At 42.5% G+C, this 25,326-nt stretch overlaps 2 protein-coding genes across 4 annotated transcripts in view; both read left to right on the forward strand.

The window, feature by feature from the left end:
- The window catches only part of LOC115203768 (protein SCAI-like), a 60,298-nt gene that overhangs the window by 16,439 nt on the left and 18,533 nt on the right, over positions 1-25,326 (forward strand). The window contains exons 4-6 of the mRNA XM_029768743.1: positions 8,904-8,999; positions 9,656-9,742; positions 11,376-11,474. Of these exons, the coding sequence (XP_029624603.1) occupies positions 8,904-8,999; positions 9,656-9,742; positions 11,376-11,474 (282 nt within the window). The remainder of the gene's footprint in view (positions 1-8,903; positions 9,000-9,655; positions 9,743-11,375; positions 11,475-25,326) is intronic.
- On the forward strand, positions 21,439-24,614 carry LOC115203766 (uncharacterized). 3 transcript variants are annotated; one of them, XM_029768742.1, is made up of 4 exons: positions 21,439-21,685; positions 21,894-22,046; positions 22,443-22,709; positions 22,828-22,842. In XM_029768742.1, exons 1-3 carry the CDS (start codon positions 21,440-21,442, stop codon positions 22,542-22,544), a joined length of 501 nt encoding a protein of 166 aa, XP_029624602.1. In that variant the 5' UTR covers position 21,439; the 3' UTR covers positions 22,545-22,709; positions 22,828-22,842. The 3 variants fall into 3 exon arrangements, 2 of the variants coding, with proteins under 2 accessions (XP_029624602.1, XP_029624601.1); XR_003880247.1 differs by lacking the exons at positions 21,439-21,685; positions 21,894-22,046 and adding exons at positions 23,059-23,268; positions 23,373-24,614 and having other exon boundaries at positions 22,379-22,709; positions 22,828-22,977; XM_029768741.1 differs by lacking the exon at positions 22,828-22,842 and having other exon boundaries at positions 21,894-22,259; positions 22,429-22,710.

The raw sequence follows: 25,326 nt of genomic DNA on the forward strand, positions 1-25,326 counted from the left end.
ATTGTGAGTACGTTATTGTGTATTCTACGTAATGATGCAGTTTTACGTTATCACGCAATGACATCACAACGTCATTTAGCAACTTTTAGCAACAAATCAACCTGCCTCTAGCAACTTACCCTGAAAATTAGTTGGCAATACTGGTCTTTCGTGAGTCTGCCAGATCAGAGGCAGTAGGGATGACCAGGGATATTCTCTTGATAAGTACGTGAATTGGATCATTTTCCTGTCCTGCTAAGCATTCTAAATATAACAAGTACTTTTGGGTGTCTGAGAAAATGTATGGAGTAAAAAGTACATTATTTTCTTAAAGTAAAAGTTGTCAAAAATATAAATAGTTGTCACGCCCTGACCTTGGAGATCCTTTATTCTCTATTTTGGTTAGGTCGGGGTGTAACTAGGGTGGGCATTCTAGTTTCTTTATTTCTAGGTTGGCTTGGTATGGTTTCCAATCAGAGGCAGCTGTCTATCGTTGTCTCTGATTGGGGATCATATTTGGGCAGCTTTTTCCCACCTGTTGGTTGTGGGATCTTGTTTGTGTATTGTTGCCTTGAGCACTGCATAGCTTCACGTTCATTTTGTTCTTTATTGTTTTTTTTTGCCGGTTCACGTAATAAAGATGATGAACAGAAACCACGCTGCATCTTGGTCCGACCATTCTTACAACGACGGCCGTGAAAGAAGATCCCACCAGCCACGGACCAAGCAGCGTGCCCAGGAGGAGCAGGGATCCTGGGCCTGGGAGGAAAGCCAGGAGTGGAAGACATCCTGGACTTGGGCCGAAATAATGGCAGGAGACAAAGTCTGCCATGGAAGCAGGCAGAAGCAGCGAAGGAGGAGAAGCGACAACATCGCGGCTCGCGGCCACGACGTAGGCCCAAGAAGCAACCTCAAACATTTTTTTGGGGGGGTGGGGGGTGGGCACACGGGGTGGTCGGCGACGCTGAGGGGTGAGTTAGAGACCATGGAGGAAGCGTTGGATAGATTGAGAGAGAGTGAACGGAGGGGTGAGATAGATACCTTCGAGGAGTGGTTGGCGAAATGTGAAGAGAGTGAAGCGGAAGAGCTGTTTGGCTGGGGAGGCAAGACATTCGCCCTGAGGAGCGTGTTAGCCGTCCGATGCCACCTGTGCCAGCTCTCCGCATTCGCTTTGAGGAGCGTGTCATCGTTCCGGTACAATGTGTGCCAGTTCTACGCACCTTGTCTCCAGTGCGCCTCCACAGCCCGGTGCGTCCTGTGCCAGCTCCCAGCTCTTGCCGTGCGAAGGTTGTCATCTGTCCAGGACACATTATGCCAACTCTACGCTCCAGACCACCAGTGCGCCTCCACGGCCCAGTACGTCCTGTTCCGGTTCTACGCACCTTGTCTCCAGTGCGCCTCCACAGCCTGGTACGTCCTGTGCCAGCTCCACGCACCAGGCCTCCTGCGGCGGTCTGCAGTCCAGAGCCTCCAGCGACGGTCTGCAGTCCGGAGCCTCCAGCGACGGGACCCAGTCCAGAGCCTCCTGCGAGGGTTCCTAGTCCGGAGCCTCCTGCGAGGGTTCCCAGTCCGGAGCCTCCTGCGACGGTTCCCAGTCCTGAGCATCCGGCGACGGGACCCAGTCCAGAGCCTCCTGCGAGGGTTCCCAGTCCGGAGCCTCCTGCGACGGTTCCCAGTCCAGAGCTTCCGGCGACGGCCCCCAGTCCAGAGCTTCCGGCGACGGCCCCCAGTCCAGAGCTTCCGGCGACGGTTCACAGTCCGGAACCTCCTGCGACGGTCCACAGTCCGGAACCTCCTGCGATGCATAGCATGCATAGCCTAAAAACACAACACTATACTGATAAACATAACACTCAAAATCCTTCTGTGCAATGTCATGTTTGGCACTACTTTGCAGTGGTGAAAAGTACTAAAGTAAAAACACTTTAAAATAATACTTAAGTTGTTTTTGGGGGTATCTGTACTTTACTAAGTGCTGCTGCACTTTTGCTACTACAGCCACCGTTGCCTGCTCCTCTCCTCTAGTCTCCAGATATGTTGTCATGGCAATGCTTGAATGATAAAGGCCCGGCGCTTCAGCGTATACTGTAAATCGGAGGGGGGATTACAGGCAAAGTGGCCGACTTGCACTCCAGCTGACAGGCAGACCTCATCAGATTCAATCACATCACCACCCCTCCGACTCACCACTTCACGCATCCTAGCCCTCCCAACTCCTGTCTTCGAGTACCCCCAACAGCACACATTTTATTGTAGCCCGGACAAGCACACTTGATTAAATTTGGTGCTTGATGACTGGAGTTGGGAAACACTGCTCTCCATCACACATGTGCGCACACTACTCTTCAGGCACAATGTTGACTAATAGGAAAGCAAAATATAGCCCTCATGTCCAGAGAATGACTTTGAGGTAGACCATCAAAGGGTCTCCACATAGCCTTTCTGATCTGCTGTTGTGTGAATGAGTTGATATGACAGCTCAGAGGTGACCTGGATGTATGTTTTACAAATGTATACTTTGCTATTATGTAATACTGTTACTAAACAGTTACTTAAGATATATATTCCCTAGACAGCACTGATGTTTCCTCTGTTGCATAGCCAGCTCATATTTTAGTGCTCCCAAATCCCTCTTTGCTTCCCCTATTTTGTTGTACTTTTTTAAACTTATTTTTTATTCAGTTGCATCCTAATATACCCTGGGATAGCGCTGTCTGGGACACAACTCAGTGTGTGCTATATCGTCACTTCCTGTTGTACGAGGAAGAGCTCGGTTTGGTTTTTTTGGAAAGTTTGTTGTTTAAAAGTATATTTGAAAGTTCTTGGTAGCTACCTAGCTTCTTATGTTGGATCCCACGACGCAGTTGGCATTAGTTGCTGGGACTGCTTGTATCTTTCCAGTGATCCTGCCGACCAAGGCCGGGTCTGAGGAGCTATTTAGCGTCGCAGTTAGCCTAGCTGCTAGCTAGCTGGACATCAAGCTAGCGAGGTGTTCTTGAACGCAGCCCGCGACACGGTTAGCCGTTGTGGCTGTCTAGATCCCTGCTGTTTGTTGTTTTCAATTTTCCCTGTGACCTGCCCTGTCTGGAAATGCAAGAAGTAACAGCCTAACATACATTGCTAGCTACCATGACAAAGACCAAAGTCGGCGGGAGTATCATTGAGGACAGTGCCAGTGGTGTCTATCACATGTGAAGGACCTTTTAAACAAACAAAAAGAGACCTATAAGCAGTTGTTACAACAACAAGAAAATCATTTCAAGTGTTTTGTCCAAATACTCGTGGATTCTACTAATAAAAGAATGGACGACCTGACCAGAGAGGTCCAGGACCTGAAGAACAGTTGGCAGTTTTCCCAGGTTCTGCTTGACGAGTTGAACAGAAGAAAGGCAAGATGACAGCAATCTGTAAGCCATTAAGAGAGGACATCAGTTCTGTGTGTGAATCCATGATAACAATGACAGATAAATCAGACTATCTCGGGGGACAATCAAGGCGAAACAACATGGTTGTAGACGGAATTGCAGAATCTCCACATGAGACCTGGATGGAGTCTGAGGACAAAGTGAGGGAAATGATCTCCGAGAAATTGAAGATGGACCACAGGAAGATTGAGGTGGAGCGCGCCCACAGGACTGGAAAACCCACCACCGGCCCAGGTGATAGGCCCGATAGTGGTCAAGTTCCTGAGGTTCAAGGACAAGGTAGCTGTTCTGGAAAGAGCCAAAAACTTGAGAGGAACGTATATCATCCTCAACAAGGACTATCCTAAAGCTGTGCGCCAGAAGAGGAACGAACTGATTCCAGCCATGAAAGCTGCCAGAGTGCATGGGGACCTTGCGTACATCTGCTACGACAGGCTCATTGTTCACCCTCCCTTCCAGAAGCCTGGAAGGGATGAGAGAGCCAAGCCTATGGGTTCATAGTCTCAACCCCGCAGCACACACACACACACACACCAATTGATTAATGGACAGCTGAATGTATTTTTTTTCTCTTGCTTTGTCTGCTCTTTTCAATATGATGTCTGTCCCTGAAAAGCTACCCAGGAAAGGGCTGAAAATAGCCCATATTAATATACAGTTGAAATCGGAAGTTTACATACACTTAGATTGGAGTCATTAAAACTCGTTGTTCAACCACTCCACAAATTTCTTGTTAACAAACTATAGTTTTGGCATGTCTGTTAGGACATCTTCACCCTGTGAAGATGCTGGAGGAAACAAGTACAAAAGTATCTATATCCACAGTAAAACGAGTCCTATATTGACATAACCTTAAAGGCCGCTCAGCAAGGTAGAAGCCACTGCTCCAAAACCGCCATAAAAAACCCAGACTATGGTTTGCAACTGCACATGATGACAAAGATCGTACTTTTTGGAGAAATGTCCTCTGGTTTGATGAAACAAAAATAGAACTGTTTGGCCATAATGACCATCGTTATGTTTCGAGGAAAAAGGGGGAGGCTTGCAAGCTGAAGAACACCATCCCAACCATGAAGCACGGGGGTGGCAGCATCATGTTTTGAGGGTGCTTTGCTGCAGGAGGGACTGGTGCAATTCACAAAATAGATGGCATCATGAGGATGGAAAATTAATTGGATATATTGAAGCAACATCTCAAGACATCAGTCAGGAAGTTAAAGCTTGGTCGCAAATGGGTCTTCCAAATGGACAATTACCCCAAGCATACTTCCAAAGTTGTGGCAAAATGGCTTAAGGACAACAAAGTCAGGGTATTTGAGTGGCCATCACAAAGCCCTGACCTCAATCCTATAGAACATTTGTGAGCAGAACTGAACGAGCGTGTGCGAGCAAGGAGGCCTAAAAACCTGACTCAGTTACACCAGCTCTGTCAGGAGGAATGGGCCAAAATTCACCCAACGTGTTGTGGGAAGCTTGTGGAAGGCAACCCAAAACATTTGACCCAAGTTAAACAATTTAAGGGCAATGCTACCAAATACTAATTGAGTGTATGTAAACTTCTGACCCACTGGGAATGTGATGAAAGAAATAAAAGCTGAAATAAATCATTCTCTCTACTATTATTCTGACATTTCACATTCTTAAAATAAAGTGGTGATCCTAACTGACCTAAGACAGCGAATTTTTACTAGGATTAAATGTCAGGAAATGTGAAAAACTGAGTTTTTAAATGTATTTGGCTAAGGTGTATGTAAACTTCCGACTTTAACTGTATGTAGCCTTAGAAATAAGGTTCATGAAATCATAACATCAGATAACATTCATATATTAGCCATTTCTGAGACTCCCTTAGATAATTCATTTGATGATACTTCAGTAGCAAAAAAAGGATATAACATTTATAGAGACAGAAATGCTTATGGGGGAGGAGTTGCTGTATATATTCAGAGCAATATCCCTGTAATGCTTAGAGAAGATCTTATGTCAAGTGTTATTGAAGGGTTGTGGTTGCAGGTTCACTTGGCACATCTAAAGCCTTTTATTTTGGGGTGTTGCTATAGGCCACCAAGTGCTAACAGTCAGTATCTAAATAATAGGTGTGAAATGCTTGATAGTGTATGTCATGTAAACAGAGAGGTCTACTTTCTTGAGCATCTGAATATTGACTGGTTTTCATCAAGCTGTCCGCTCAAGAGGAAGCTACATACTGTAACCAGTGCCTGTCATCTGGTCCAGGTTATTAATCAACCTACCAGGGTGTTTACAAACACTACAGGAACAAGATCATCCACATGTATTGATCACATTTTTACGAATGCTGTTGAAATTTGCTCTAAAGCTATATCTGTACCCATTGGATGCAGTGATCACAATATAGTGGCTATATCCAGGAAAGCCAAAGTTCCAACAGCTGGGCCTAAAATAGTGTATCATACAAAAGATTTTGCTGTGACTCTTGTGTGGATGATGTTACAAATATTTTGGTCTGATGTGATTAATGAGTAGCATCCAGACGCTGCACTTGATGAATTTATGAAATTGCTTCTTCCAATTATTGATAAACATGCACCTGATAGGAAACAGACTGTTAGAACTGTTAAGGCTCCATGGATTAATGAGGAATTGAAAAACTGTATGGTTGAAAGAGATGGGGCAAAAGGAGTGGCTAATAAGTCTGGCTGTACATCTGACTGGCTTGCTTACTGCAAATTGAGAAATTATGTGACTGAACTCAACAAAAAGAAGAAGAAACTTTATTATGAAGCCAAGATCAATGATATGAAGAATGATGGAAAAAAACTTTGGAGTACTTTAAATTAAATTATTGGTAGAAAGACATTCCACTCCATCTTTCATCGAATCAGATGGCTTATTCATCACAAAACCATTTGATGTTGCTAATTATTTTAATGATTATTTCATTGGCAAAGTGGGCAAACTTCGGCAGGAAATGCCCATTACAAAGAGTGAGCAATTATATTCATGCATAAAAAAAAACAAATAATGAAAGAAAAGCAGTGCAAGTTTGAATTTTGTTAAGTTAGTGTGGGAGAGGTGGAAAAATTATTGTTAACGATCAATAATGACAAACCTCCTGGCATTGACAACTTAGATGGAAAGCTACTGAGGATGGTAGCTGACTCCATAGCCACTCCTATCTGTCATATTTTTAATCTGAGCCTTTAGGAAAGTCTTTGTCCTCAGGCCTGGAGGGAAGCCAAAGTAATTCCGCTACCCAAGAGTGGTAAAGCAGCCTTTACTGGTTCTAACAGCAGATCTATAAGCTTGTTGCCAGCTCTTAGCAAACTGTTGGAACAAATTGTGTTTGACCAAATACAATGCTATTTCTCTGTAAACAAATTAACAACAGACTTTCAGCATGCTTATAGAGAAGGGTACTCAACATGTACTGCACTGACACAAATGACTGATGATCCGTTGAAAGAAATTGATAATAAGAAGATTGTGGGAGCTGTACTGTTAGATTTAAGTGCAGCCTTTTGATATTATTGATCATAACCTGTTGTTGAAAAAACTTAAGTGCTATGGCTTTTTAACCTCTGCCAGCTTCCCTGTGGCTCAGTTGGTAGAGCATGGTGTTTGCAACGCCAGCATGGTGTGTGCAACGCCAGGGTTGTGGGTTCGATTCCCACGGGGGGCCAGTACAAACAAAATTAAATAAAATAAAAAGCTGTTTGAAATGTATGCATTCACTACTGTAAGTCGCTCTGGATAAGAGCATCTGCTAAATGTAAAATGTAAATATCGTGGATTCAGAGCTATCTATCTAATAAAACTCAAAGGGTTTTCTTTAATGGAAGCATCTCTAATGTCAAACATGTAAAGTGTAGTGTACCGCAGGGCAGCTCTCTAGGCCCTCTACTCTTTTATATTTTTACCAATGACCTGCCACTGGCATTAAATAAAGAATGTGTGTCTATGTATGCTGATGATTCAACCATATACGCATCAGCAACCACAGCCAATGAAGTCACTGAAACCATTAACATAGAATTGCGGTCTGTTTTGGAATGGTTGGCCAGAAATAAACTGGTCCTGAACATCTCTAAAACTAAGAGCATTGTAATTGGTACAAATCATTCCTTAAGTGGTAGACCTCAGCTGAATCTGGTAATGAATGGTGTGGCTGTTGAACAAGTTGAGGAGACTAAATTACTTGGTGTTACCTTAGATTGTAAACTGTCATGGTCAAAACATTCAATGGATTCAATGATTGCAAAGATAGGGAGAGGTCTAGCCGTAATAAAGAGATGCTCTGCTTTTTTGACACCACACTCCAAAAAGCAAGTTCTGCAGGCTCTAGTTTTGTCTAATCTTGATTATTGTCCAGCCGTGTGGTCCAGTGCTGCAAGGAAAGACCTAGTTAAGCTGCAGCTGGCCCAGAACAGAGTGGCACGTTTTGCTCTTAATTGTAATCAGAGGGCTAATATTAATACTATGCATGCCAGTCTCTCTTGGCTAAGAGTTGAGGAGAGAATGACTGTATCACTTCTTATTTTTATAAGAAACATTAATTTGTTGAAAATCCCAAGTTGTTTGCATAGTCAACTTACACACAGCTCTGACACACACACTTATCCCACCAGACATGCCACCAGCGGTCTTTTTATATTCCCCAAAATCAGAACAAATTCAAGAAAACGTACAGTATTATATAGAGCCCTTATTGCATGGAACTTCCTCCCATCTCATATTGCTCAAACAAACAGCAAACCTGGTTTAGAAAAACAAACTTAACACCTTGCGGCACAACGCCTCTCCCCTATTTGACCTAGATAGTTTGTGTGTATGCATTGTAGGTAGCCTAGTAGTTAGAGCTTTAGACTAGTAACCGAAAGGTTGCAAGATTGAATCCCCGAGCTGACAAGTTTAAAATCTGTCGTCCTGCCACAGAACAAGGCAGTTAACCCACTGTTCCTAGGCCGTCATCGAAAATAAGAATTTGTTCTTAACTGACTTGCCTAGTTAAATAAAGGTAAAATAAACATTTATATGTAGGCTACGTGTGCCTTTTTAAAAATGTTTGTAGTTCTGTCCTTGAGCTGTTCTTGTTTAATGATGTTCTGTATTATGTTTTGTGTGGACACCAGGAAGAGTAGCTGCTGCTTTTGCAACAGCTAATGGGGGTCCTAATAAAATACCAAAAATTCATAGGTAGCAACAAAAATGTTGAATAGAATTCACAAAAATAATAAACTGTTTTAAAGGTGATACATGTAGTATTTACACCTGCAAATAGAGTTAAATGTCAATTATATATTTGTAGCAGTAAAGGCCTCCCCTAATCCTGCCAAGACAAGGCACTAAGCTCTAATGAAGAGGTGTCATCACATTACGATGTCTTCATTTGTTATGGTGTTGGAAGGCTCGAAGGTTGCCCTTTCTCGCATCCGGAGAGAAAGTTTTAGACTGTGCTACTTAGCTGCATTTTCCTTCCTCTCACCCCCTCTTAACCCCTTCCCCTCTTGTCTCTCGCAGAGATCTTCCTCAGTACAGGCACAAGCAGTGGCAGTCCTACTTCGGGCGCACCTTTGACGTCTACACCAAGCTGTGGAAGTTTCAGCAGCAGCACAGGTCAGCTGACCACTGACAGCTCCTTTCTCTCACACACATTTCCCCAAATGGATAGATCAAGAACGTTTGAGCCTAGATGATGAGATGTAGAGATGCAGTGCTCAGAGATATTCAATCCCTGCTCACAGAGAATATATTTAAGCAATAAGGCGAGAGGGGGTGTGGTATATGGCCAGTATACCACGACTTAGGGCTGTTATTAAACTCGACGCAATGCAGAGTGCCTGGACACAGCCCTTAGCCGTGGTATATTAGCCATATATCACAAACCCCCGAGGTGCCTTATTGCTATTATGAACTGGATACCAACGAAGTTAGAGCAGTACAAATAAATGTTTTTGTCGTACCCGTGGTATACGGTCTGATTTGCCATGGCTGTCGGCCAATCACCACCCAGTTTATAATTTAGTCTTTAATAGCTCAAAAAGGACAGAGTTCAGTTGACTCTCAGGAAGGAGGAAAAACAGTTATTGGTATCTCCTAAAATGTCAGCATTTAAAATATGGGCAGAGTCTGTTTGTGTGAAGTATACTAGCCTCTATCTTTGGATTGTTATGTTTGACAGTTTAAAGGCCTATACATCTTCAATGTGTTGGCCTAAATGTTCGTTTTAAACACGGCATTGCTTATTTTTTTCTATTTTTGCTTGTGAGCAGGCAGGTCCTGGAAAATCGGCATGGCCTGAAGAGATGGCAGATAGGGGAGGTGGCATCCAAAATAGGCCAGCTCTACTATCACTACTAGTAAGTGTCCTCCAACTGCACCACATCACCACACACGCGCACACCACCTCCATTTTAGGATGTTGTGTCCAGGGGTTGGAATCAAAATTATTTTCCAATTGTTTTGTTTTGAACAGTACCATTATTATATTTTTGATATTCCGACCAGCAAAATAAAGTTCTGAACCGGTTCGAACCACAAAAAAGTAATAGTTTATATCATTCCTTTTTAAACCTCAATCTGTTTTTATTTTACATTTATCTCGACATTAAATGACTTCACCAATTGATAGAGCAGCTTGCTATGGAGAGGGCAAGCTACATACATGCATTGGACAGACAAGTGTGGTGTAGGATGCGACTGAAATTTTGCAGGTGAGGAGAGAGCTGTGCATGAAGCGCTGGGCATCTTGTTGTTGACATGACATGCATTATCTGAATTAGGCCCACAGAATTATACCTATGGAGGAGTGGCTTCTATGAAGTCTTGTGTGTGCAGAGTGGCACCAGAATTAAAATCAAAACACATCCTACCTTTTTGTAGTTAATACATCCAACGTGATAACTACAGTATTCTCAACTAGCATTGAAAAAGTTAATCCATTGTTCTCTAATTAAAAAATATCTCTCCTGAATCACGCCTGTAATGTCAGTAGCTACAAAAGACGATGCATGCTTCAGAGGGAGGGAGAGGGGCAGATAGCCTACACACACACACACACACACACACACACACACACACACACACACACACACACACACACACACACACACAGGCAAATATTTTCAGCTGGCAGGGAGACACTGGAATAAGTTTGAGTGACAGTGGTGGCTTTGCATAGGTGCTTTGTTGCATTTGTTTGTGGGTCAAAAAAAAATGCCTGGAATTTAAAATAACGTTATTAACCGGTTCCCATGCTTCTAAAATAACGTTTGCGTTCTGGTTCTGTTCCTCAGTGTTTATTTTCCAGTTTACAGTTTACAGTTCCCTGAACTGGTTCCAACCCTTGGTTGTGTCACATATCTGTCCCATTCATATCCTGGAACATATTGTAGGTCTGATCCATGCTGTAACTTGTGTGATAATGAATCCTGGTTCATACAAATTCTGGTACTTGATAGGGAGGTTGGTCTAGGATCTAGGACCTAGGGGTAGGCCAGAATCTGAATTCGTTATTCGGATGTGCACAAATGGTGAAATTGAAAAAGTACAGTAAAAAAAAATCTGAATATTAACTGCAATTTGTGTAGCCCTGTTTGCATGCACCTGTGAATTAAGCAATACAAATATACAATGGCTAAAAATAAGAAAACAATATTGTCAACTAAAATGACTTACTTTTTCGGCATTCAAATTAATATGAATAACATAATAATATGCATACCTGAATTATGAAAGACTGAGACACAATCAAAAATTGGTGGCAAAATAAACACTCTCTGGGACCTGAGTCCCATGTCCAATTTTTACAGTATAAAAACAAGCTACCAAGCTGACATGCAGAATTTGTATTTTAAAAAGCGTTCGCTAAAGATTTGTAGTTTTAAGTTGATGAAATCTGTTTCGTTCATACACTTATTCGGGAACTACCTGGTACTAGTGTCACAGTCAATACAGAGGTCTTAGCACACATTTTCTCTTTTTGTGTCGTAGCCTTCGTACCTCAGAAACAAGTTACCTGAATGAGGCGTTCTCGTTCTACTCGGCCATACGCCAGCGGTCCTACTACTATCAGGTCAACAAAGAGGATAGGTGAGTGCCAACTCATGGCATTTTATTGATTAAGAAATGTGTTATAGCACTCTGAACATGCCCGATTGGCATCCATTCAGTGTTGGTCTCAGGAGGTTCATGTTAGCCAGAGGCTGTTGTAATGTAACATAACAAAACAACTGAACTAAGCACTTAATAGCGGCCTGGGTCAATTGATACAGACAAGGTAGGGATAAAAACACATACATTTGTAGTTTGAGGGAAGTATCCCTGAAAGTCGGACAACTCAACAACAATGCAACATGCAATAATAGATTATATGACTAGCAGGGATAATTGATATACTCACAACAATTTCAGTGATGAAATAACATTTTAGTATTAACCTCTTTTTAACCCGTAGAACTTACATTTTAGCTAGCTTGCTAATGTTGGAAATGTGGTCAAACTAGCTACATTGTCCACATTATTAGGGCTGTAAATGGCTCTGATCCATCATCTTTTGGTTGAAAAGGTGAAAGGTCAGTGATGAAACTTGTCAACTCGTAGACTCGGGTATCAAATTCTGAGTTTCCACCTTGAATCTCCGACAGCATTTGAATGCCCCAATTTACTGGTTCAGCAGTAATTGTCTGTTTACTGATGAACCCGGTGAACGCAGTGATGGATTAGCTGGCTTGCTAACAACATCATGGTAGCAACACAACATGACAGAATTGTTTTCAGGACCCAGCTAAACCACTGAGATGTGAAAGGTGGTGACAATCACATTTAAACAGTGCCTTCAGAAAGTATACCCCTTGACTTATTCCACATTTTGTTGTTAGAGCCTGAATTGAAAATGGATTAAACATTGAAGTGAAAACATGTTTTTGCTAATTTATTGAAAATTATGCTAATTTATTGAAAATTATGCTAATTTATTGAAAATTAAATACAATAATATTTCAGAAGTATTCACACCCCTGAGTCAAAACATTAGAACCACCGTTGGCAGTGATTACAGCTGTGAGTCTTTCTGGGTAAGAGTAAGTGCTTTGCACACCAGGATTGTACTATATTTGCCCATTTTATTATTTTCAAAATTCTTCAAGCTCTCAAATTGATTGTTGATCATTGCTGGACAGCCAATTTCAAGTCTTGCCATAGATTTTCAAGCAGATTTAATTAAAAACTGTAACTCGGCCACTCAGGAACATTCACTGTCTTCTTGTTAAGCAACTACAGTGTAGGTGTGGCCTTGTGTTTTAGGCTATTGTCCTGCTGAAAGGTGAATTCATCTCGCAGTGTCTGGTGCAAAGCAACCAGATTTTCCTCAAGGATTTTGCCTGTATTTACCTCCATTCCATAAATGTTCTTATCCTGAAAAACTCCACAGTCCTTAATGATTACAAGCACACCCATAACATGATGCTGCTACCACTATGCTTGAAAATATGGAAAGTGGTACTCAGTTATGTTTGGGTCAAATCCAATACAACACACACCACTTTGTATTCAGGACAAAAAGTTAATTGCTGTGCCACATTTCTTGCAGTTTTACTTTAGTTCCTTTTTGCAAACAGGATGCATGTTTTTGAATATTTTTATTCTGTACAGACTTCCTTCTTTTCACTCTGTCAATTAGGTTAGTATTATGGAGTAACTACAATGTTGTTGATCCATCCTCAATTTTTTCTTATCACAGCCATTCAACTCTGTAACATTTTAAAGTCACCACTGGCCTCATGATGAAATCCCTGAGCGGTTTCCTTCCTCTCCGGCAAACGAGATAGGAAGGAAGCTCATCTTTGTATTGGCTGGGTATATTGATACCAGAGTATGTGAGCGGAGCTGGAGCAGAGCGTGACCAATTTGACTGGAGCGTGTAGCGAGATTCCCAAATGCTGGAGCATCCAGCCTTCTTGCCCGCTCCAATTTTGCTCTAGTAGCGTTCACTTCATGAGGTCTGGGCATGCCCGGCCCAGCATGCATTTGTAGTCAACTTGTGTCCTGCTAAAGCCCCTTGCTTTAGCTACTGTCATGGAGTTCGCTAAATATTTTCATAAAGAAACTGATAGAACACACAGGTGCTAAATTAAGGTGACGTACAAAGATGAGTAGGAAGAAAAACATCAGATATCTTAAACGTTTCATTCATTTTTGTTCTATTACCTATACAATAGGTCATAATTAATTTTGGCCCAATAGGCCTGGCATATTCCCATGTTCAAGGAGCTTTCCGTTTTGATTGGGTTATTTTGCCTAAAAACCTTTAGGCCTACCTATAGAAAAACTTAAAACAGCCTGGCAAGAGTGGGCAAAAAGGTGTTTAGCATCCCCAGTGGCTTTGCAAGTGGGTAGAGATTATTCACTGCTGCTGGCCTGTTCTCTAGGCACCATCGCATGAGCCAAAAGCCCCGGACTGTCCAAACTCGTGTATCTAAAAATGAAATCAAAAAATGAATTCCAAGGCACTAAGTCATTTTTCATTTAATTTGTATTTAATTCTAAGTCACAGCCTATATGCACAATTGATAGACTATAATAATTTAATACAATGCTTCAACTGTTCTGCCTGCGGCTATGGAACCCTGACCTGTTCACTGGACGTGCTACCTTGTCCTTGGACCTGCTCTCTCTACCGCACCTGCTGTCTCTAACTGAATAATCGGCTATGAAAAGCCAACTGACATTTACTCCTGAGGTGCTGTTGCACCCTCTACAACCACTGTGATTATTATTATCTGACCCTGCTGGTCATCTATGAACGTTTGAACATCTTGGCCATGTTCTGTTATAATCTCCACCCGGCACAGCCAGAAGAGGACTGGCCACCCCTCCGAGCCTGGTTCCTCTCTAGGTCTCTTCCTAGGTTCTGGCCTTTCTAGGGAGTTTTTCCTAGCCACCGTGCTTCTACATTTGCATTGCTTGCTGTTTGGGGTTTTAGGCTGGGTTTCTGTACAGCACTTTGTGACATCGGCTGATTTAGAAAGGGCTTTATAAATACATTTGATTGAATGATGTCCTACCAGCCTATTGTGTCCCACTCACAAATGCTTCACAATGTATTTCTTTGTAGCCTTGAAATAATTGAAATAATATATTATAATAATAATAATAATAAAGAATTCATTTTCATTCCTCCTTAGGCTCCCTGTCTGGCTCCTGACCTATTTAGAGTGTCTATATGCTGTTTAATATGACATGTAGCCTATTCGAAATGATGTGCACTTCTTACATTCACCTTTTCATGTTTATTCAAGTACCTTTCATTCAAATCTATGGTTTGGTTTCAATACTTCAAAACCAAATGGTAGGTCCAGGTAGTCACAAAAATAGATGGGTGTTGGTTAAATTGGGATTTTTAATGAATGGAGAAAATTTGGAGCTGCAGTTTTTTTCCTTTTGAGCGCTGAGCGCCTTTTAGCGGAGCGGTTGGAATGGACATGGAGCAGTGCGCGGGATTTCCAACCGCTCAACTCCGCTCACGTGCTCTGATACACCATCCAAAGTGTAATTAATAACTTCACCATGCTCGAAGGGATATTCAATGTCTGCCTTTTTTTCCCCCATCTACCAATTGGTGCCTTTCTTTGCGAGGCATTGGAAAACCTTCAGGGTCTGTGTGGATGAATCTGTGTTTGAAATTCACTGCTGGTCTGAAGGACCTGACAGATAATTGTGTGGGGTACAGAAATGAGCTAGTCATTCAAAAATCATGTTGAACACTATTTTTGCACACAGTGAGTCCATGCAACTTATTATGTGACTTGTTAAGCACAGTTTTACTCCTGAACATATTTATTTTTTTATTTATTTTTATTTATTTCACCTTTATTTAACCAGGTCGGCAAGTTGGGAACAAGTTCTCATTTACAATTGCGACCTGGCCAAGATAAAGCAAAGCAGTTCGACAACATACAAAAACACAGAGTTACACATGGAGTAAAACAACATACAATCAATGATGCAGTAGAAAAAAGACTATATACAATGTGAGCAAATGATGTGAGATAAGGGAGGTAAAGGCAAAAAAAGGCCATGGTGGCAAAGTAAATAAAGTATAGCAAGTAAAACACTGGAATGGTAGATTTGTAGTTTGAAGAAAGTTCAAAGTTAAAATATAAAAAATATGGTGCAAAGGAGCAAAATAAATAAATACAGTAGGGGAAGAGGTAGTAGTTTGGGCTAAATAATAGATGGGCTATGTACAGGTGCAGTGATCTGGGAGCTGCTCTGATAGCTGGTGCTTAAAGCTAGTGAGGGAGATAAGTGTTTCCAGTTTCAGAGATTTTTGTAGTTCGTTCCAGTCATTGGCAGCAGAGAACTGGAAGGAGAGACGACCAAAGGAGGAGTTGGCTTTAGGGGTGACCAGAGAGGTATACCTGCTGGAGCGCGTGCTACAGGTGGGTGCTGCTATGGTGACCAGTGAGCGGAGATAAGGGGGGACTTTACCTAGCAGGGTCTTGTAGATGACCTGGAGCCAATGTGTTTGGCGACGATTATGAAGCGAGGGCCAGCCAACGAGAGCGTACAGGTCGCAGTGGTGGGTAGTATATGGGGCTTTGGTGACAAACGGATGGCACTGTGATAGACTGCATCCAGCTTGTTGAGTAGGGTATTGAAGGCTATTTTGTAAATGACATCGCCGAAATCAAGGATTGGTAGGATGGTCAGTTTTACGAGGGTATGTTTGGCAGCATGAGTGAAGGATGCTTTGTTGCGAAATAGGAAGCCAATTCTAGATTTAACTTTGGATTGGAGATGATTGATGTGAGTCTGGAAGGACAGTATACAGTCTAACCAGACACCTAGGTATTTGTAGTTGTCCACAAATTCTACGTTAGAACCGTCCAGAGAAGTGATGCTGGACAGGCGGGCAGGTGCAGGCAGCGATCGGTTGAAGAGCATGCATTTAGTTTTACTTGTGTTTAGGAGCAGTTGGAGACCACGGAAGGAGAGTTGAATGGCATTGAAGCTCGTCTGGAGGGTTGTTAACACAGTGTCCAAAGAAGGGCCAGAAGTATACAGAATGGTGTCGTCTGCGTAGAGGTGGATCAGAGATTCACCAGCAGCAAGAGCGACATCATTGATGTATACAGAGAAAAGAGTTGGCCCAAGAATTGAACCCTGTGGTACCCCCATAGAGATGCTTATGCTTATGATGTTATGCTTCCCATAACAAAGGGGTTGAATACTTATTGACTCAAGACATTTCAGCTTTTCATTTTCTATTTGTAAAAATTTTGAAAAACATAATTCCACTTTGACATTATGGGGTATTGTGTGTGTGTGTGTAGGCAAGTGACAAACAAAAATCCCAATTTCATCTATTTTAAATTCAGGCTGTAACACAACAAAATATGTAAATGATCAAGGGGTGTGAATACCTTCTGAAGGCACTGTATATATTCTGTTGAATGAGCTTTCTAAAAGTAATGGAATCAATAGAAAGATAGTGTATTTGGAAGTATTCAGACCCCTTCCCCTTTTCCACATTTTGTTAAGTTACAGCCTTATTCTAAAATTGATTATAAACTCAGCAAAAAAAGAAATGTCCTCTCACTGTCAACTGCCTTTATTTTCAGCAAACTTAACATGTGTAAATATTTGCATGAACATAACAAGATTCAACAACTGAGACATAAACTGAACAAGTTCCACAGACATGTGACTAACAGAAATGGAATAATGTGTCCCTGAACAAAGGGGGGTCAAAATCAAAAGTAACAGTCAGTATCTGGTGTGGCCACCAGCTGCATTAAGTACTGCAGTGCATCTCCTCCTCATGGACTGCACCAGATTTGCCAGTTCTTGTTGTGAGAATCTGACCATCACCCCTGGTGAGACAAAACCGCGACTCGTCAGTGAAGAGCACTTTTTGCCAGTCCTGTCTGGTCCAGCGACGATGGGTTTGTGCCCATAGGCGACGTTGTTGCCGGTGATGTCTGGTGAGGACTTGCCTTATAACAGGCCTACAAGCCCTTAGTTTAGCTTCTCTCAGCCGATTGCAGACAGTCTGAGCACTGATGGAGAGATTGTGCGTTCCTGGTGTAACTTGGGCAGTTGTTGTTGCCATCCTGTACCTGTCCCGCAGGTGTGATATTCGGATGTACCGATCCTGTGCAAGTGTTGTTACACGTGGTCTGCCACTGCGAGGATGATCAGTTGTCCGTCCTGTCTCCCTGTAGCGCTGTCTTAGGCGTCTCACAGTACGGACATGGCAATTTATTGCCCTGGCCACATCTGCAGTCCTCATGCCTCCTTGCAGCATGCCTAAGGCACGTTCACGCAGATGAGCAGGGACCCTGGGCATCTTTCTTTTGGTGTTTTTCAGAGTCAGTAGAAAGGCCTCTTTAGTGACCTAAGTTTTCATAACTGTAACCTTAATTGCCTACCGTCTGTAAGCTGTTAGTGTCTTAACAACCATTCCACAGGTGCATGTTCATTAATTGTTTATGGTTCATTGAACAAGCATGGGAAACAGTGTTTAAACCCTTTACAATGAAGATCTGTGAAGTTATTTGGATTTTTTACGAATTATTTTTGAAAGACAGGGTCCTGAAAAAGGGACGTTGTCACGGCTGTTCGAAGGAGCGGACCAAAATGCAGCGTGTTCGTAGTTCCACATATTTATTAGACGTGAAACTGAATGCAATACATAAATAACTTGAAAACACAAAAACAACAAACTGTGACGCAGAGAGGAAAACACACTACTCAAAAGATAATAACCCACAAACAACAATGAGAAAAACCCCTACTTAAAAATGATCTCTAATCAGAGGCAATGAGGATCAGCTGCCTCCAATTAGAGATCAACTCCAAACAATCCCAACATAGAAATAGACAAACTAGAACCTAAACATAGAAATAGAAAACATAGATTAACCAAAAACACCCCCTGTCACGCCCTGCCCTACACTACTATAGAAAATGACATCTTTCTAGGGTCAGGACGGGACAGGCATTTCTTTTTTTTGCTGAGTTTTTAATTTTTTTCCCTCAATCTACACACATTATCCCATAATGACAAAGCAAAAACAGGTTTTTAGAAATGTTTGCAAATTTATTAAAACAAAAAAACAGATACCTTATGTAAATAAGTATTCAGACCCTTTGCTATGAGACTCGAAATTGAGCTCAGGTTCATCCTGTTTCCATTGATCATCCTTGATGTTTCTACAACTTGATTGGAGTCCACCTGTGGTAAATTCAATTGATTGGACATGATTTGGAAAGGCACACATCTGTCTATATAAGGTCCCATAGTTGATAGTGCATGTCAGAGCAAAAACTAAGCCATGAGGTCGAAGGAATTATCTGTAGAGCTCCGAGACAGGATTGTGTCGAGGCAGAGATTTGGGGAAGGGTACCAAAACATTTCTGCAGCATTGAAGGTCCCCAAGGCCAGAGTGGCCTCCTCCATTCCTAAATGGAAGACGTTTGAAACCACCAAGAGTCTTCCAAGTTCTGGCCGCCCAGCCAAACTGAGCAATCGGGGGAGAAAGGGCTTGGTCAGGAAGGTGACCAAGAACCCGATGGTCACTGACAGAGCTCTAGAATTCCTCTGTGGAGATGGGAGAACCTTCCAGAAGGAAAACCATTTTTAAAAATATTTTTATTTAACCTTTATTTAACTAGCCAAGTCAGTTAATAACAAAATCTTATTTACAATGACGGCCTACCAAAAGGCAAAAAGCCTCCTGCGGGGACACATCAGGAAAAGAGAGACAACACTACATAAAGAGAGATCTTAGACAACAACACAGCATGGCAGCAACACATGACATCATAGCATGGCAGCAACACAACATGACAAAAACATGGTAGCAAGACAACATGGTAGCAGCAGAACATGGTAGCAGCATATCACAGGTTAGAAACATTTTTGGGCACAGACAACAGCACGAAGGGCAAGAAGGTAGAGACAACAATACATCACGCGAAGCAGCCACAACTGTCAGTAAGAGTGTCCATGATTGAGTCTTTGAATGAAGAGATTGAGATAAAAATGTCCAGTTTGAGTGTTTGTTGCAGCTCGTTCCAGTCGCTAGCTGCAGCGAACTGAAAAGACGAGCGGCCCAGGGATGTGTGTGCTTTGGGGACCTTTAACAGAATGTGACTGGCAGAACGGGTGTTGTATGTGGAGGATGAGGGCTGCAGTAGATATTTCAGATAGGGGGGAGTGAGGCCTAAGAGTGTTATATAAATAAGACTCAACCAGTGTGTCTTGCGACGGGTATACAGAGATGACCAGTTTACAGAGGAGTATAGAGTGCAGTGATGTGTCCTATAAGGAGCATTGGTGGCAAATCTGATGGCCAAATGGTAAAGAACATCTAGCCGCTCGAGAGCACCCTTGCCTGCCGATCTATAAAATATGTCTCTGTAATCTAGCATGGGTAGGAGGGTCATCTGAATCAGGGTTAGTTTGGCAGCTGAGGTGAAAGAGGAGCGATTACAATAGAGGAAACCAAGTCTAGTTTTAACTTTAGCCTGCAGCTTTGATATGTGCTGAGAGAAGGACAGTGTACCGTCTAGCCATACTCCCAAGTACTTGTATGAGGTAATCACACCTGTGGGGAGAGGGCCACATGACCTTTGTTTTGGAGGTGTTCAGAACAAGGTAAAGGGCAGAGAAAGCTTGTTGGACACTAAGAAAGCTTTATTGTAGAGTGTTTAACCCAAAATCCGGGAGGGGCCAGCTGAGTATGAGATGGTATCATCTGCATATAAATTGATGAGAGAGCTTCCTACTGCCTGAGCTTTGTTGATGTAAATTGAGAAGACCGTGGGGCCTAGGATCAAGCCTTAGGCTACACCCTTGGTGACAGGCAGTGGCTGAGACAGCAGATGTTCTGACTTTATCAGGGATGCAAACTAGTCACTTTTCTGCGAAATTCACATTTTGAATCCAAAATCGTTCAGATGAGAAAGTTTTAGGGGGGGAGGGGGGTGATGCGTGTTTGCAGCAATACTGGCTGTATCCAAGGCTCAGCCAATCGTTAACAAATTACAAAATGTAGCATGCGACTGAAGAGCGAAGAGACGACCAACTTACTAGTTACAGCATCAGAGCACGCTCTGGAAAGACCCCGGAGAGTGGAAAAGCAGTTTGCCAGTTACAGCAGAAGCGAGGACGAAGAGGTTGTTGAGAAGCCTGCCGGCGGAGGTGAGAAGGTGATAAAGTGTACTTAATGAGCTGATAAAATAATTGAGTTTATGGTGTGAAAATTAGCTGGCTAACAAAGTCAGACAGCTAGCTTTAGCTAGCTAGCTAGCTAAAGTTACAACATCAGATGAGCTAACATTAGCTATAGTATTAACTGGTATACAACTCCTTAACGTTCCTCAAGCTATAACGTTGTTAGTTGCTCACTGGACCCTGATGGAAATCTGTGAGAAATGTTAACTAGATAGTTAGTACTTAGTTCATAGATAGCTAACGACTTAATGTTTTCCCTCAGTGGTTAATTTTCAGAATGAGAGAGTTAGGTGAAGATGAGGCGTTGTTTGTTAAACAAGTGGATTCAGGGATTAAGTGTAGCTGGAGCTGGGCCTGGTTTAAACTGGGTGTCACTATAGAGGTGAAAAGAACTTTCCCTCTTTCTCACTTTTTCAATACAGTGGATAAAAAGGGGTATGCCAGGTGTACTCTGCCTGAAAGAGTGAAATTATGCCAACATTGTAGAACAGATGTACACAGGCAGAAAGTGTACAATGTAATAACAACGTGCAGTGTAGGAGACCAGGGAGACACCACCAGCACCATTCCACCGGGGGCCAGAGAAGATTAGGGATCAACAGGCTCAGCTTCCCGTTCCCCCTATGGACCGCATAGCAAATGCAGTGGTAGGTGTGTTAGGTCAGCAGCATCACTATTTGTGAAGTCAGCATAGCACATGTCAGGCAAACTGTTAGTATAGGTGAAATAAGCACTGTTGAGCAATTTACACAAGATAAAACGGTATGTAGTGTGCCTACTTTTAGTTAATTTCATAGTTTGTGTCTTCTAGGCTATGGTCCTTGGTGTCCTAGCAGAGCATTCCCTCTCCTTCACTATTGCTCCAGTAATTGTTGAGCTAGCGCAAAATCTTGCCATTGACAAGGTGGCTTTGGAGAGGATGAAGCTCTCAACAACAGTGGCATCGTACAAGATGGTCCATGGCCTAGTGCGGACCTTCTCCAAAAGGACCTTCTCAAACCTGAGCTGGTTTCCCTTTTTTTTTTACTTGGATGAGAGCACATCTAACAGCAACAAGAAGGTTGTTCTCATATTTAATTATTGCTTTCTTATATCTATTTGCCATTCTATAGTCTCTACTCTATTTGCACTACTTTTATCTTGTTTTAATCTTCTCTTATCTTATCTTACATTGTTGGAGAGCTCAAGGAACAAGCATTTCATTGTCCAGTCAACATATGTTTACTGTGCATTTGACAAATAAATCCTGATTTTTATTTGGTTTGAAGGTCCTCTCCATGCTGGTAAGCTACTACCATGATGACATGAGGAAGGTGGTAGTGGAGCACTTGGGGTCCCTGGAGGTCATCAAGGTGAATGCCGTCAGCTTGGAGAGGGCACTCTGCAACTTCTTCAACGATAACATCCCATGGAAAATTCTGGTGAGCATGATGATGGATTCTTGTAGGGTCTTGAGAGGTAGCAAGACCGGCATCGAGACAAGGATCCGTCAGATGCAATGTCCAACCCTGCTCGACGTTAATGGAGACTCCTGTCATCACATCCACAATGCGGCAAAGAAGTTTGCAGTGCCCTTGAGCAGCTCTTCAATGATCTGCACACTGATCATCAGTGGTCTCCAGATCAAGTAAAAAGTATATTTGAATGTTTGGTATTTACTTATCACTCAATGCATGTAATGAATTAAGTCTTTATTCATTTGATTCATTAATTCATCTGAATACTGAATTTATTCCAAATCTATCTTATTTCTGTGCAATCCTACCTTAAAGGGGCAGTATATGGAAATAAATTATTTCATAGTCTCTTTTTGTCAGGTGATGTACCTCAAGGAGATATGCCAGTACCTGAACATCCCTGCCTCCAATCCTCAGAGGTTTGTGTCCCATCGCTGGTTGTCTACATATGTCAGCATTTGACACACAGAATGCTGCCGGCTTACAAGGCCCTGTACTACGGGTTCCTGAGCAACGAAGACCAGGAGCTGTACAAGGACCCACTGGAACACATTTATAAAGAACACCACGTGAGCGAGAAGGCACAAGCGCGGATCAAGTCTTTGCACGAGGACCTCAACAGAAAAGGTGAAGGTCATCACTAGTTCTATGTTAAGCTTAGTATTGAGTTTGTGTACATCATGGTTACCAGTGATGAGCAAAATGTACCTTATTGAAAATTAACTTACTGATTCTGTTTTCACAGGCATGAAAGTAAAAGTAAAAAAAAAAAGTAAAAGACCGATGGAAGAGGGTGACCAGGAAGGTGTGGCATGAGGGCACTACAAGTGACCTACAACTCAGCATTTACGTGGGTGTACTGGCTATCCTGAAGGAGGACAAAATGTTTTTTCAGGTGGGTATTTTCTATCTGCGACTGTTGGCTATACTTGTATATACAATATTGTATTTCACAACAGTTGTTTTACATTCACAGGGTAGCCAGACGTTGGTACATAAGCTCCACGACAAACAGCTTGACACTTTTCAGCTTTTTTCTTGCTTCGTCAAAGCTGAATACATAACTAAAGTGTCACCCAAGACTATGGGAGTGATGGTACTTCAGGAGAAGATGCTGCTGTCTGCCAGGGAGATGTATGTGGTGTGGGAAGCAGATGGATTCAGAACCAGGAATCCTAATCATGCTGTTAGTACCCTGCAATTTAAATTACATTAAATATGTTGATATCTTTTTTGTCATTGTTTCAAAACGTGTAGTAATTGTCAGTTTTGTGGTGTTCCATATTTCAGCTGCTGAAGTCTTTCATGGAACAGGTCACCAAAGCCTACACCACCTCTGCACTTTACATGCAGAAGAAGTTGCCCTTGTAAAGTCACACACTGACGTCACCTTCTACTCTGGACACGATTTTGAGAGGCCACTCGCAGGCAGCGATCCAGTTGAAGAAGCTGAGCGCAATGTTGGGCCACCTCTCACCAGCCAGCAGTGATCTCCATCAGGAGATCATGTGATACAACATTGATCCATGCCTGGCCAGCTTCACGGAGGAAGATGACATGGTGGAGTGGTGGGCTCATGTCTTGGCCCAGACACTGAAGTATCCAGCCCTGGGTAATGTGGTGAAAGGTGCCCTTTCCGTCTTTCATGGTACCAGGGTTGAGTCTTTGTTTAGCTGGATGAACGACATCATTGACACACGAAGCCCCAACATGAACATCTCAACGTTCAATGCAATGCAGACTTTGAAGTACCCCCTGCAGTCCAGACAGAAGACCACAGTGGCGATGTTTAAACAGGAGGATGCAAGGTTTGGGGAGGTGGACCAAAGGCTCTGCAGAAACATCAGGTCAGCAGGAACAGTAGACAAGACACAGTGGCAGCAGAGTCTGCTGGAAGACCGAAGACGACATCTCGAGTATGGCTGTCAGCCATCTGGAAGTGCTCAGGAGAGCAAGAGGGCGGCAGCTGAAAGGAGAAGAGGGCTAGGCTCAAGCATGCTGCAAAACAGCACAAGTGGCCACTTGAAATACTTGTCCAGGCTAAGACAAAGAAGTAGGGGAAAACCCTCTACCCAGCCCTATCCTTCCCTCCAGTACTCTCCCTTTGTCAAATAAATCCCAGATTGTTCCGGGCCTAGGAAGCGGCATCTGAGGCCTGTTTTCTGCCACCATTTACCTTAATTTTATGGACTATGTTTTTATGTTAGCAATTCATATATTTTTTAAAAGAAAGTGTTGTGAAAATGTATGTGGGTATTGGAAAGGAGAGTTCTATTTGGGTTTTGTTTAACTTCCCCTCTGAAATGTATAACCTATGGATTTTCTGTTCTGTTGGGCAGTACAGCATCAGAGGGACTGTTCCTGAAAGCTGGATCAATGAGTTAGCTAGCTAACTTTCCAGAATATCTGGAAATAACTCCATCCTTTGAGAAATATTGACCTAAAATGTATGTGGCATTATATTGACTCGACTACATAAACTTCTACCGACTAGCAGCACTGTAGAAACTATTACATTACAACGGAACGACTTGACTACATAAACTTCTACCGACTAGCAGCACTGTAGAAACTATTACATTACAACGGAACGACTTGATTAGTGTTAGTGTTAGTTAGCTAGCTACATAGTTGTCTTTGCTGTCTTTGTATCTAAGATAATTGTGTAGTTTAGAGTAATTATCGAGGTTAGCTAGCCAGCCGCGACGCGACGCCGTTGTCCAGACTCCAGACTTAGTCAACACACCTAGTCATCATCAAACCCACTGCTAGCTAGCCAACCGTTAACGACTAGCAGCGCTGTAGATACTAATACATTACAACGGAACGATTTGACTAGTGCAGTGTTAGCTAGCTAGCTACATAGTTGTCTTTGTCATAGCTTGATAATTGTGTAGTTTAGTAATTATCGAGGTTAGCTAGCCAGCTATTTCCGTCCCCCGCGACGCCATTTTTCCAAACCTAGCCAACTATTACCGACGAGCAGCATTGTAGAAACTAAATACATTACAAAGGAACGTCTTGATTAGTGTTATGTTAGCTAGCTACAAAGTTGCTTTTGTATCATGACAAGGTGTAGTACTGAAACTATCGAGGTTACCTAACCAGCTACACGTTCAAACAAAGTCAACAACGCAGCCACTGCTAGCTAGCCTACTCCACCAGCCAGCAGTACTGTATCATTTTCGTCATTTTAGTCAATAAGATTTTTGCAACGTAAGCTTAACTTTCTGAACATTCGAGA

Source organism: Salmo trutta, chromosome 12 (genome assembly GCF_901001165.1).
Source record: "Salmo trutta chromosome 12, fSalTru1.1, whole genome shotgun sequence".
In the NCBI taxonomy this organism is placed as follows: Eukaryota; Metazoa; Chordata; class Actinopteri; order Salmoniformes; family Salmonidae; genus Salmo; species Salmo trutta.

Bases quoted from the DNA above. Each gene is read 5' to 3' on its own strand.
- LOC115203766 (XM_029768741.1), top strand. From the start codon at position 21,440: ATGGTCCTTGGTGTCCTAGCAGAGCATTCCCTCTCCTTCACTATTGCT. The intron at 21,686-21,893 runs GTTGTTCTCATA...TTTGGTTTGAAG, and splicing joins CATCTAACAGCAACAAGAAG to GTCCTCTCCATGCTGGTAAG.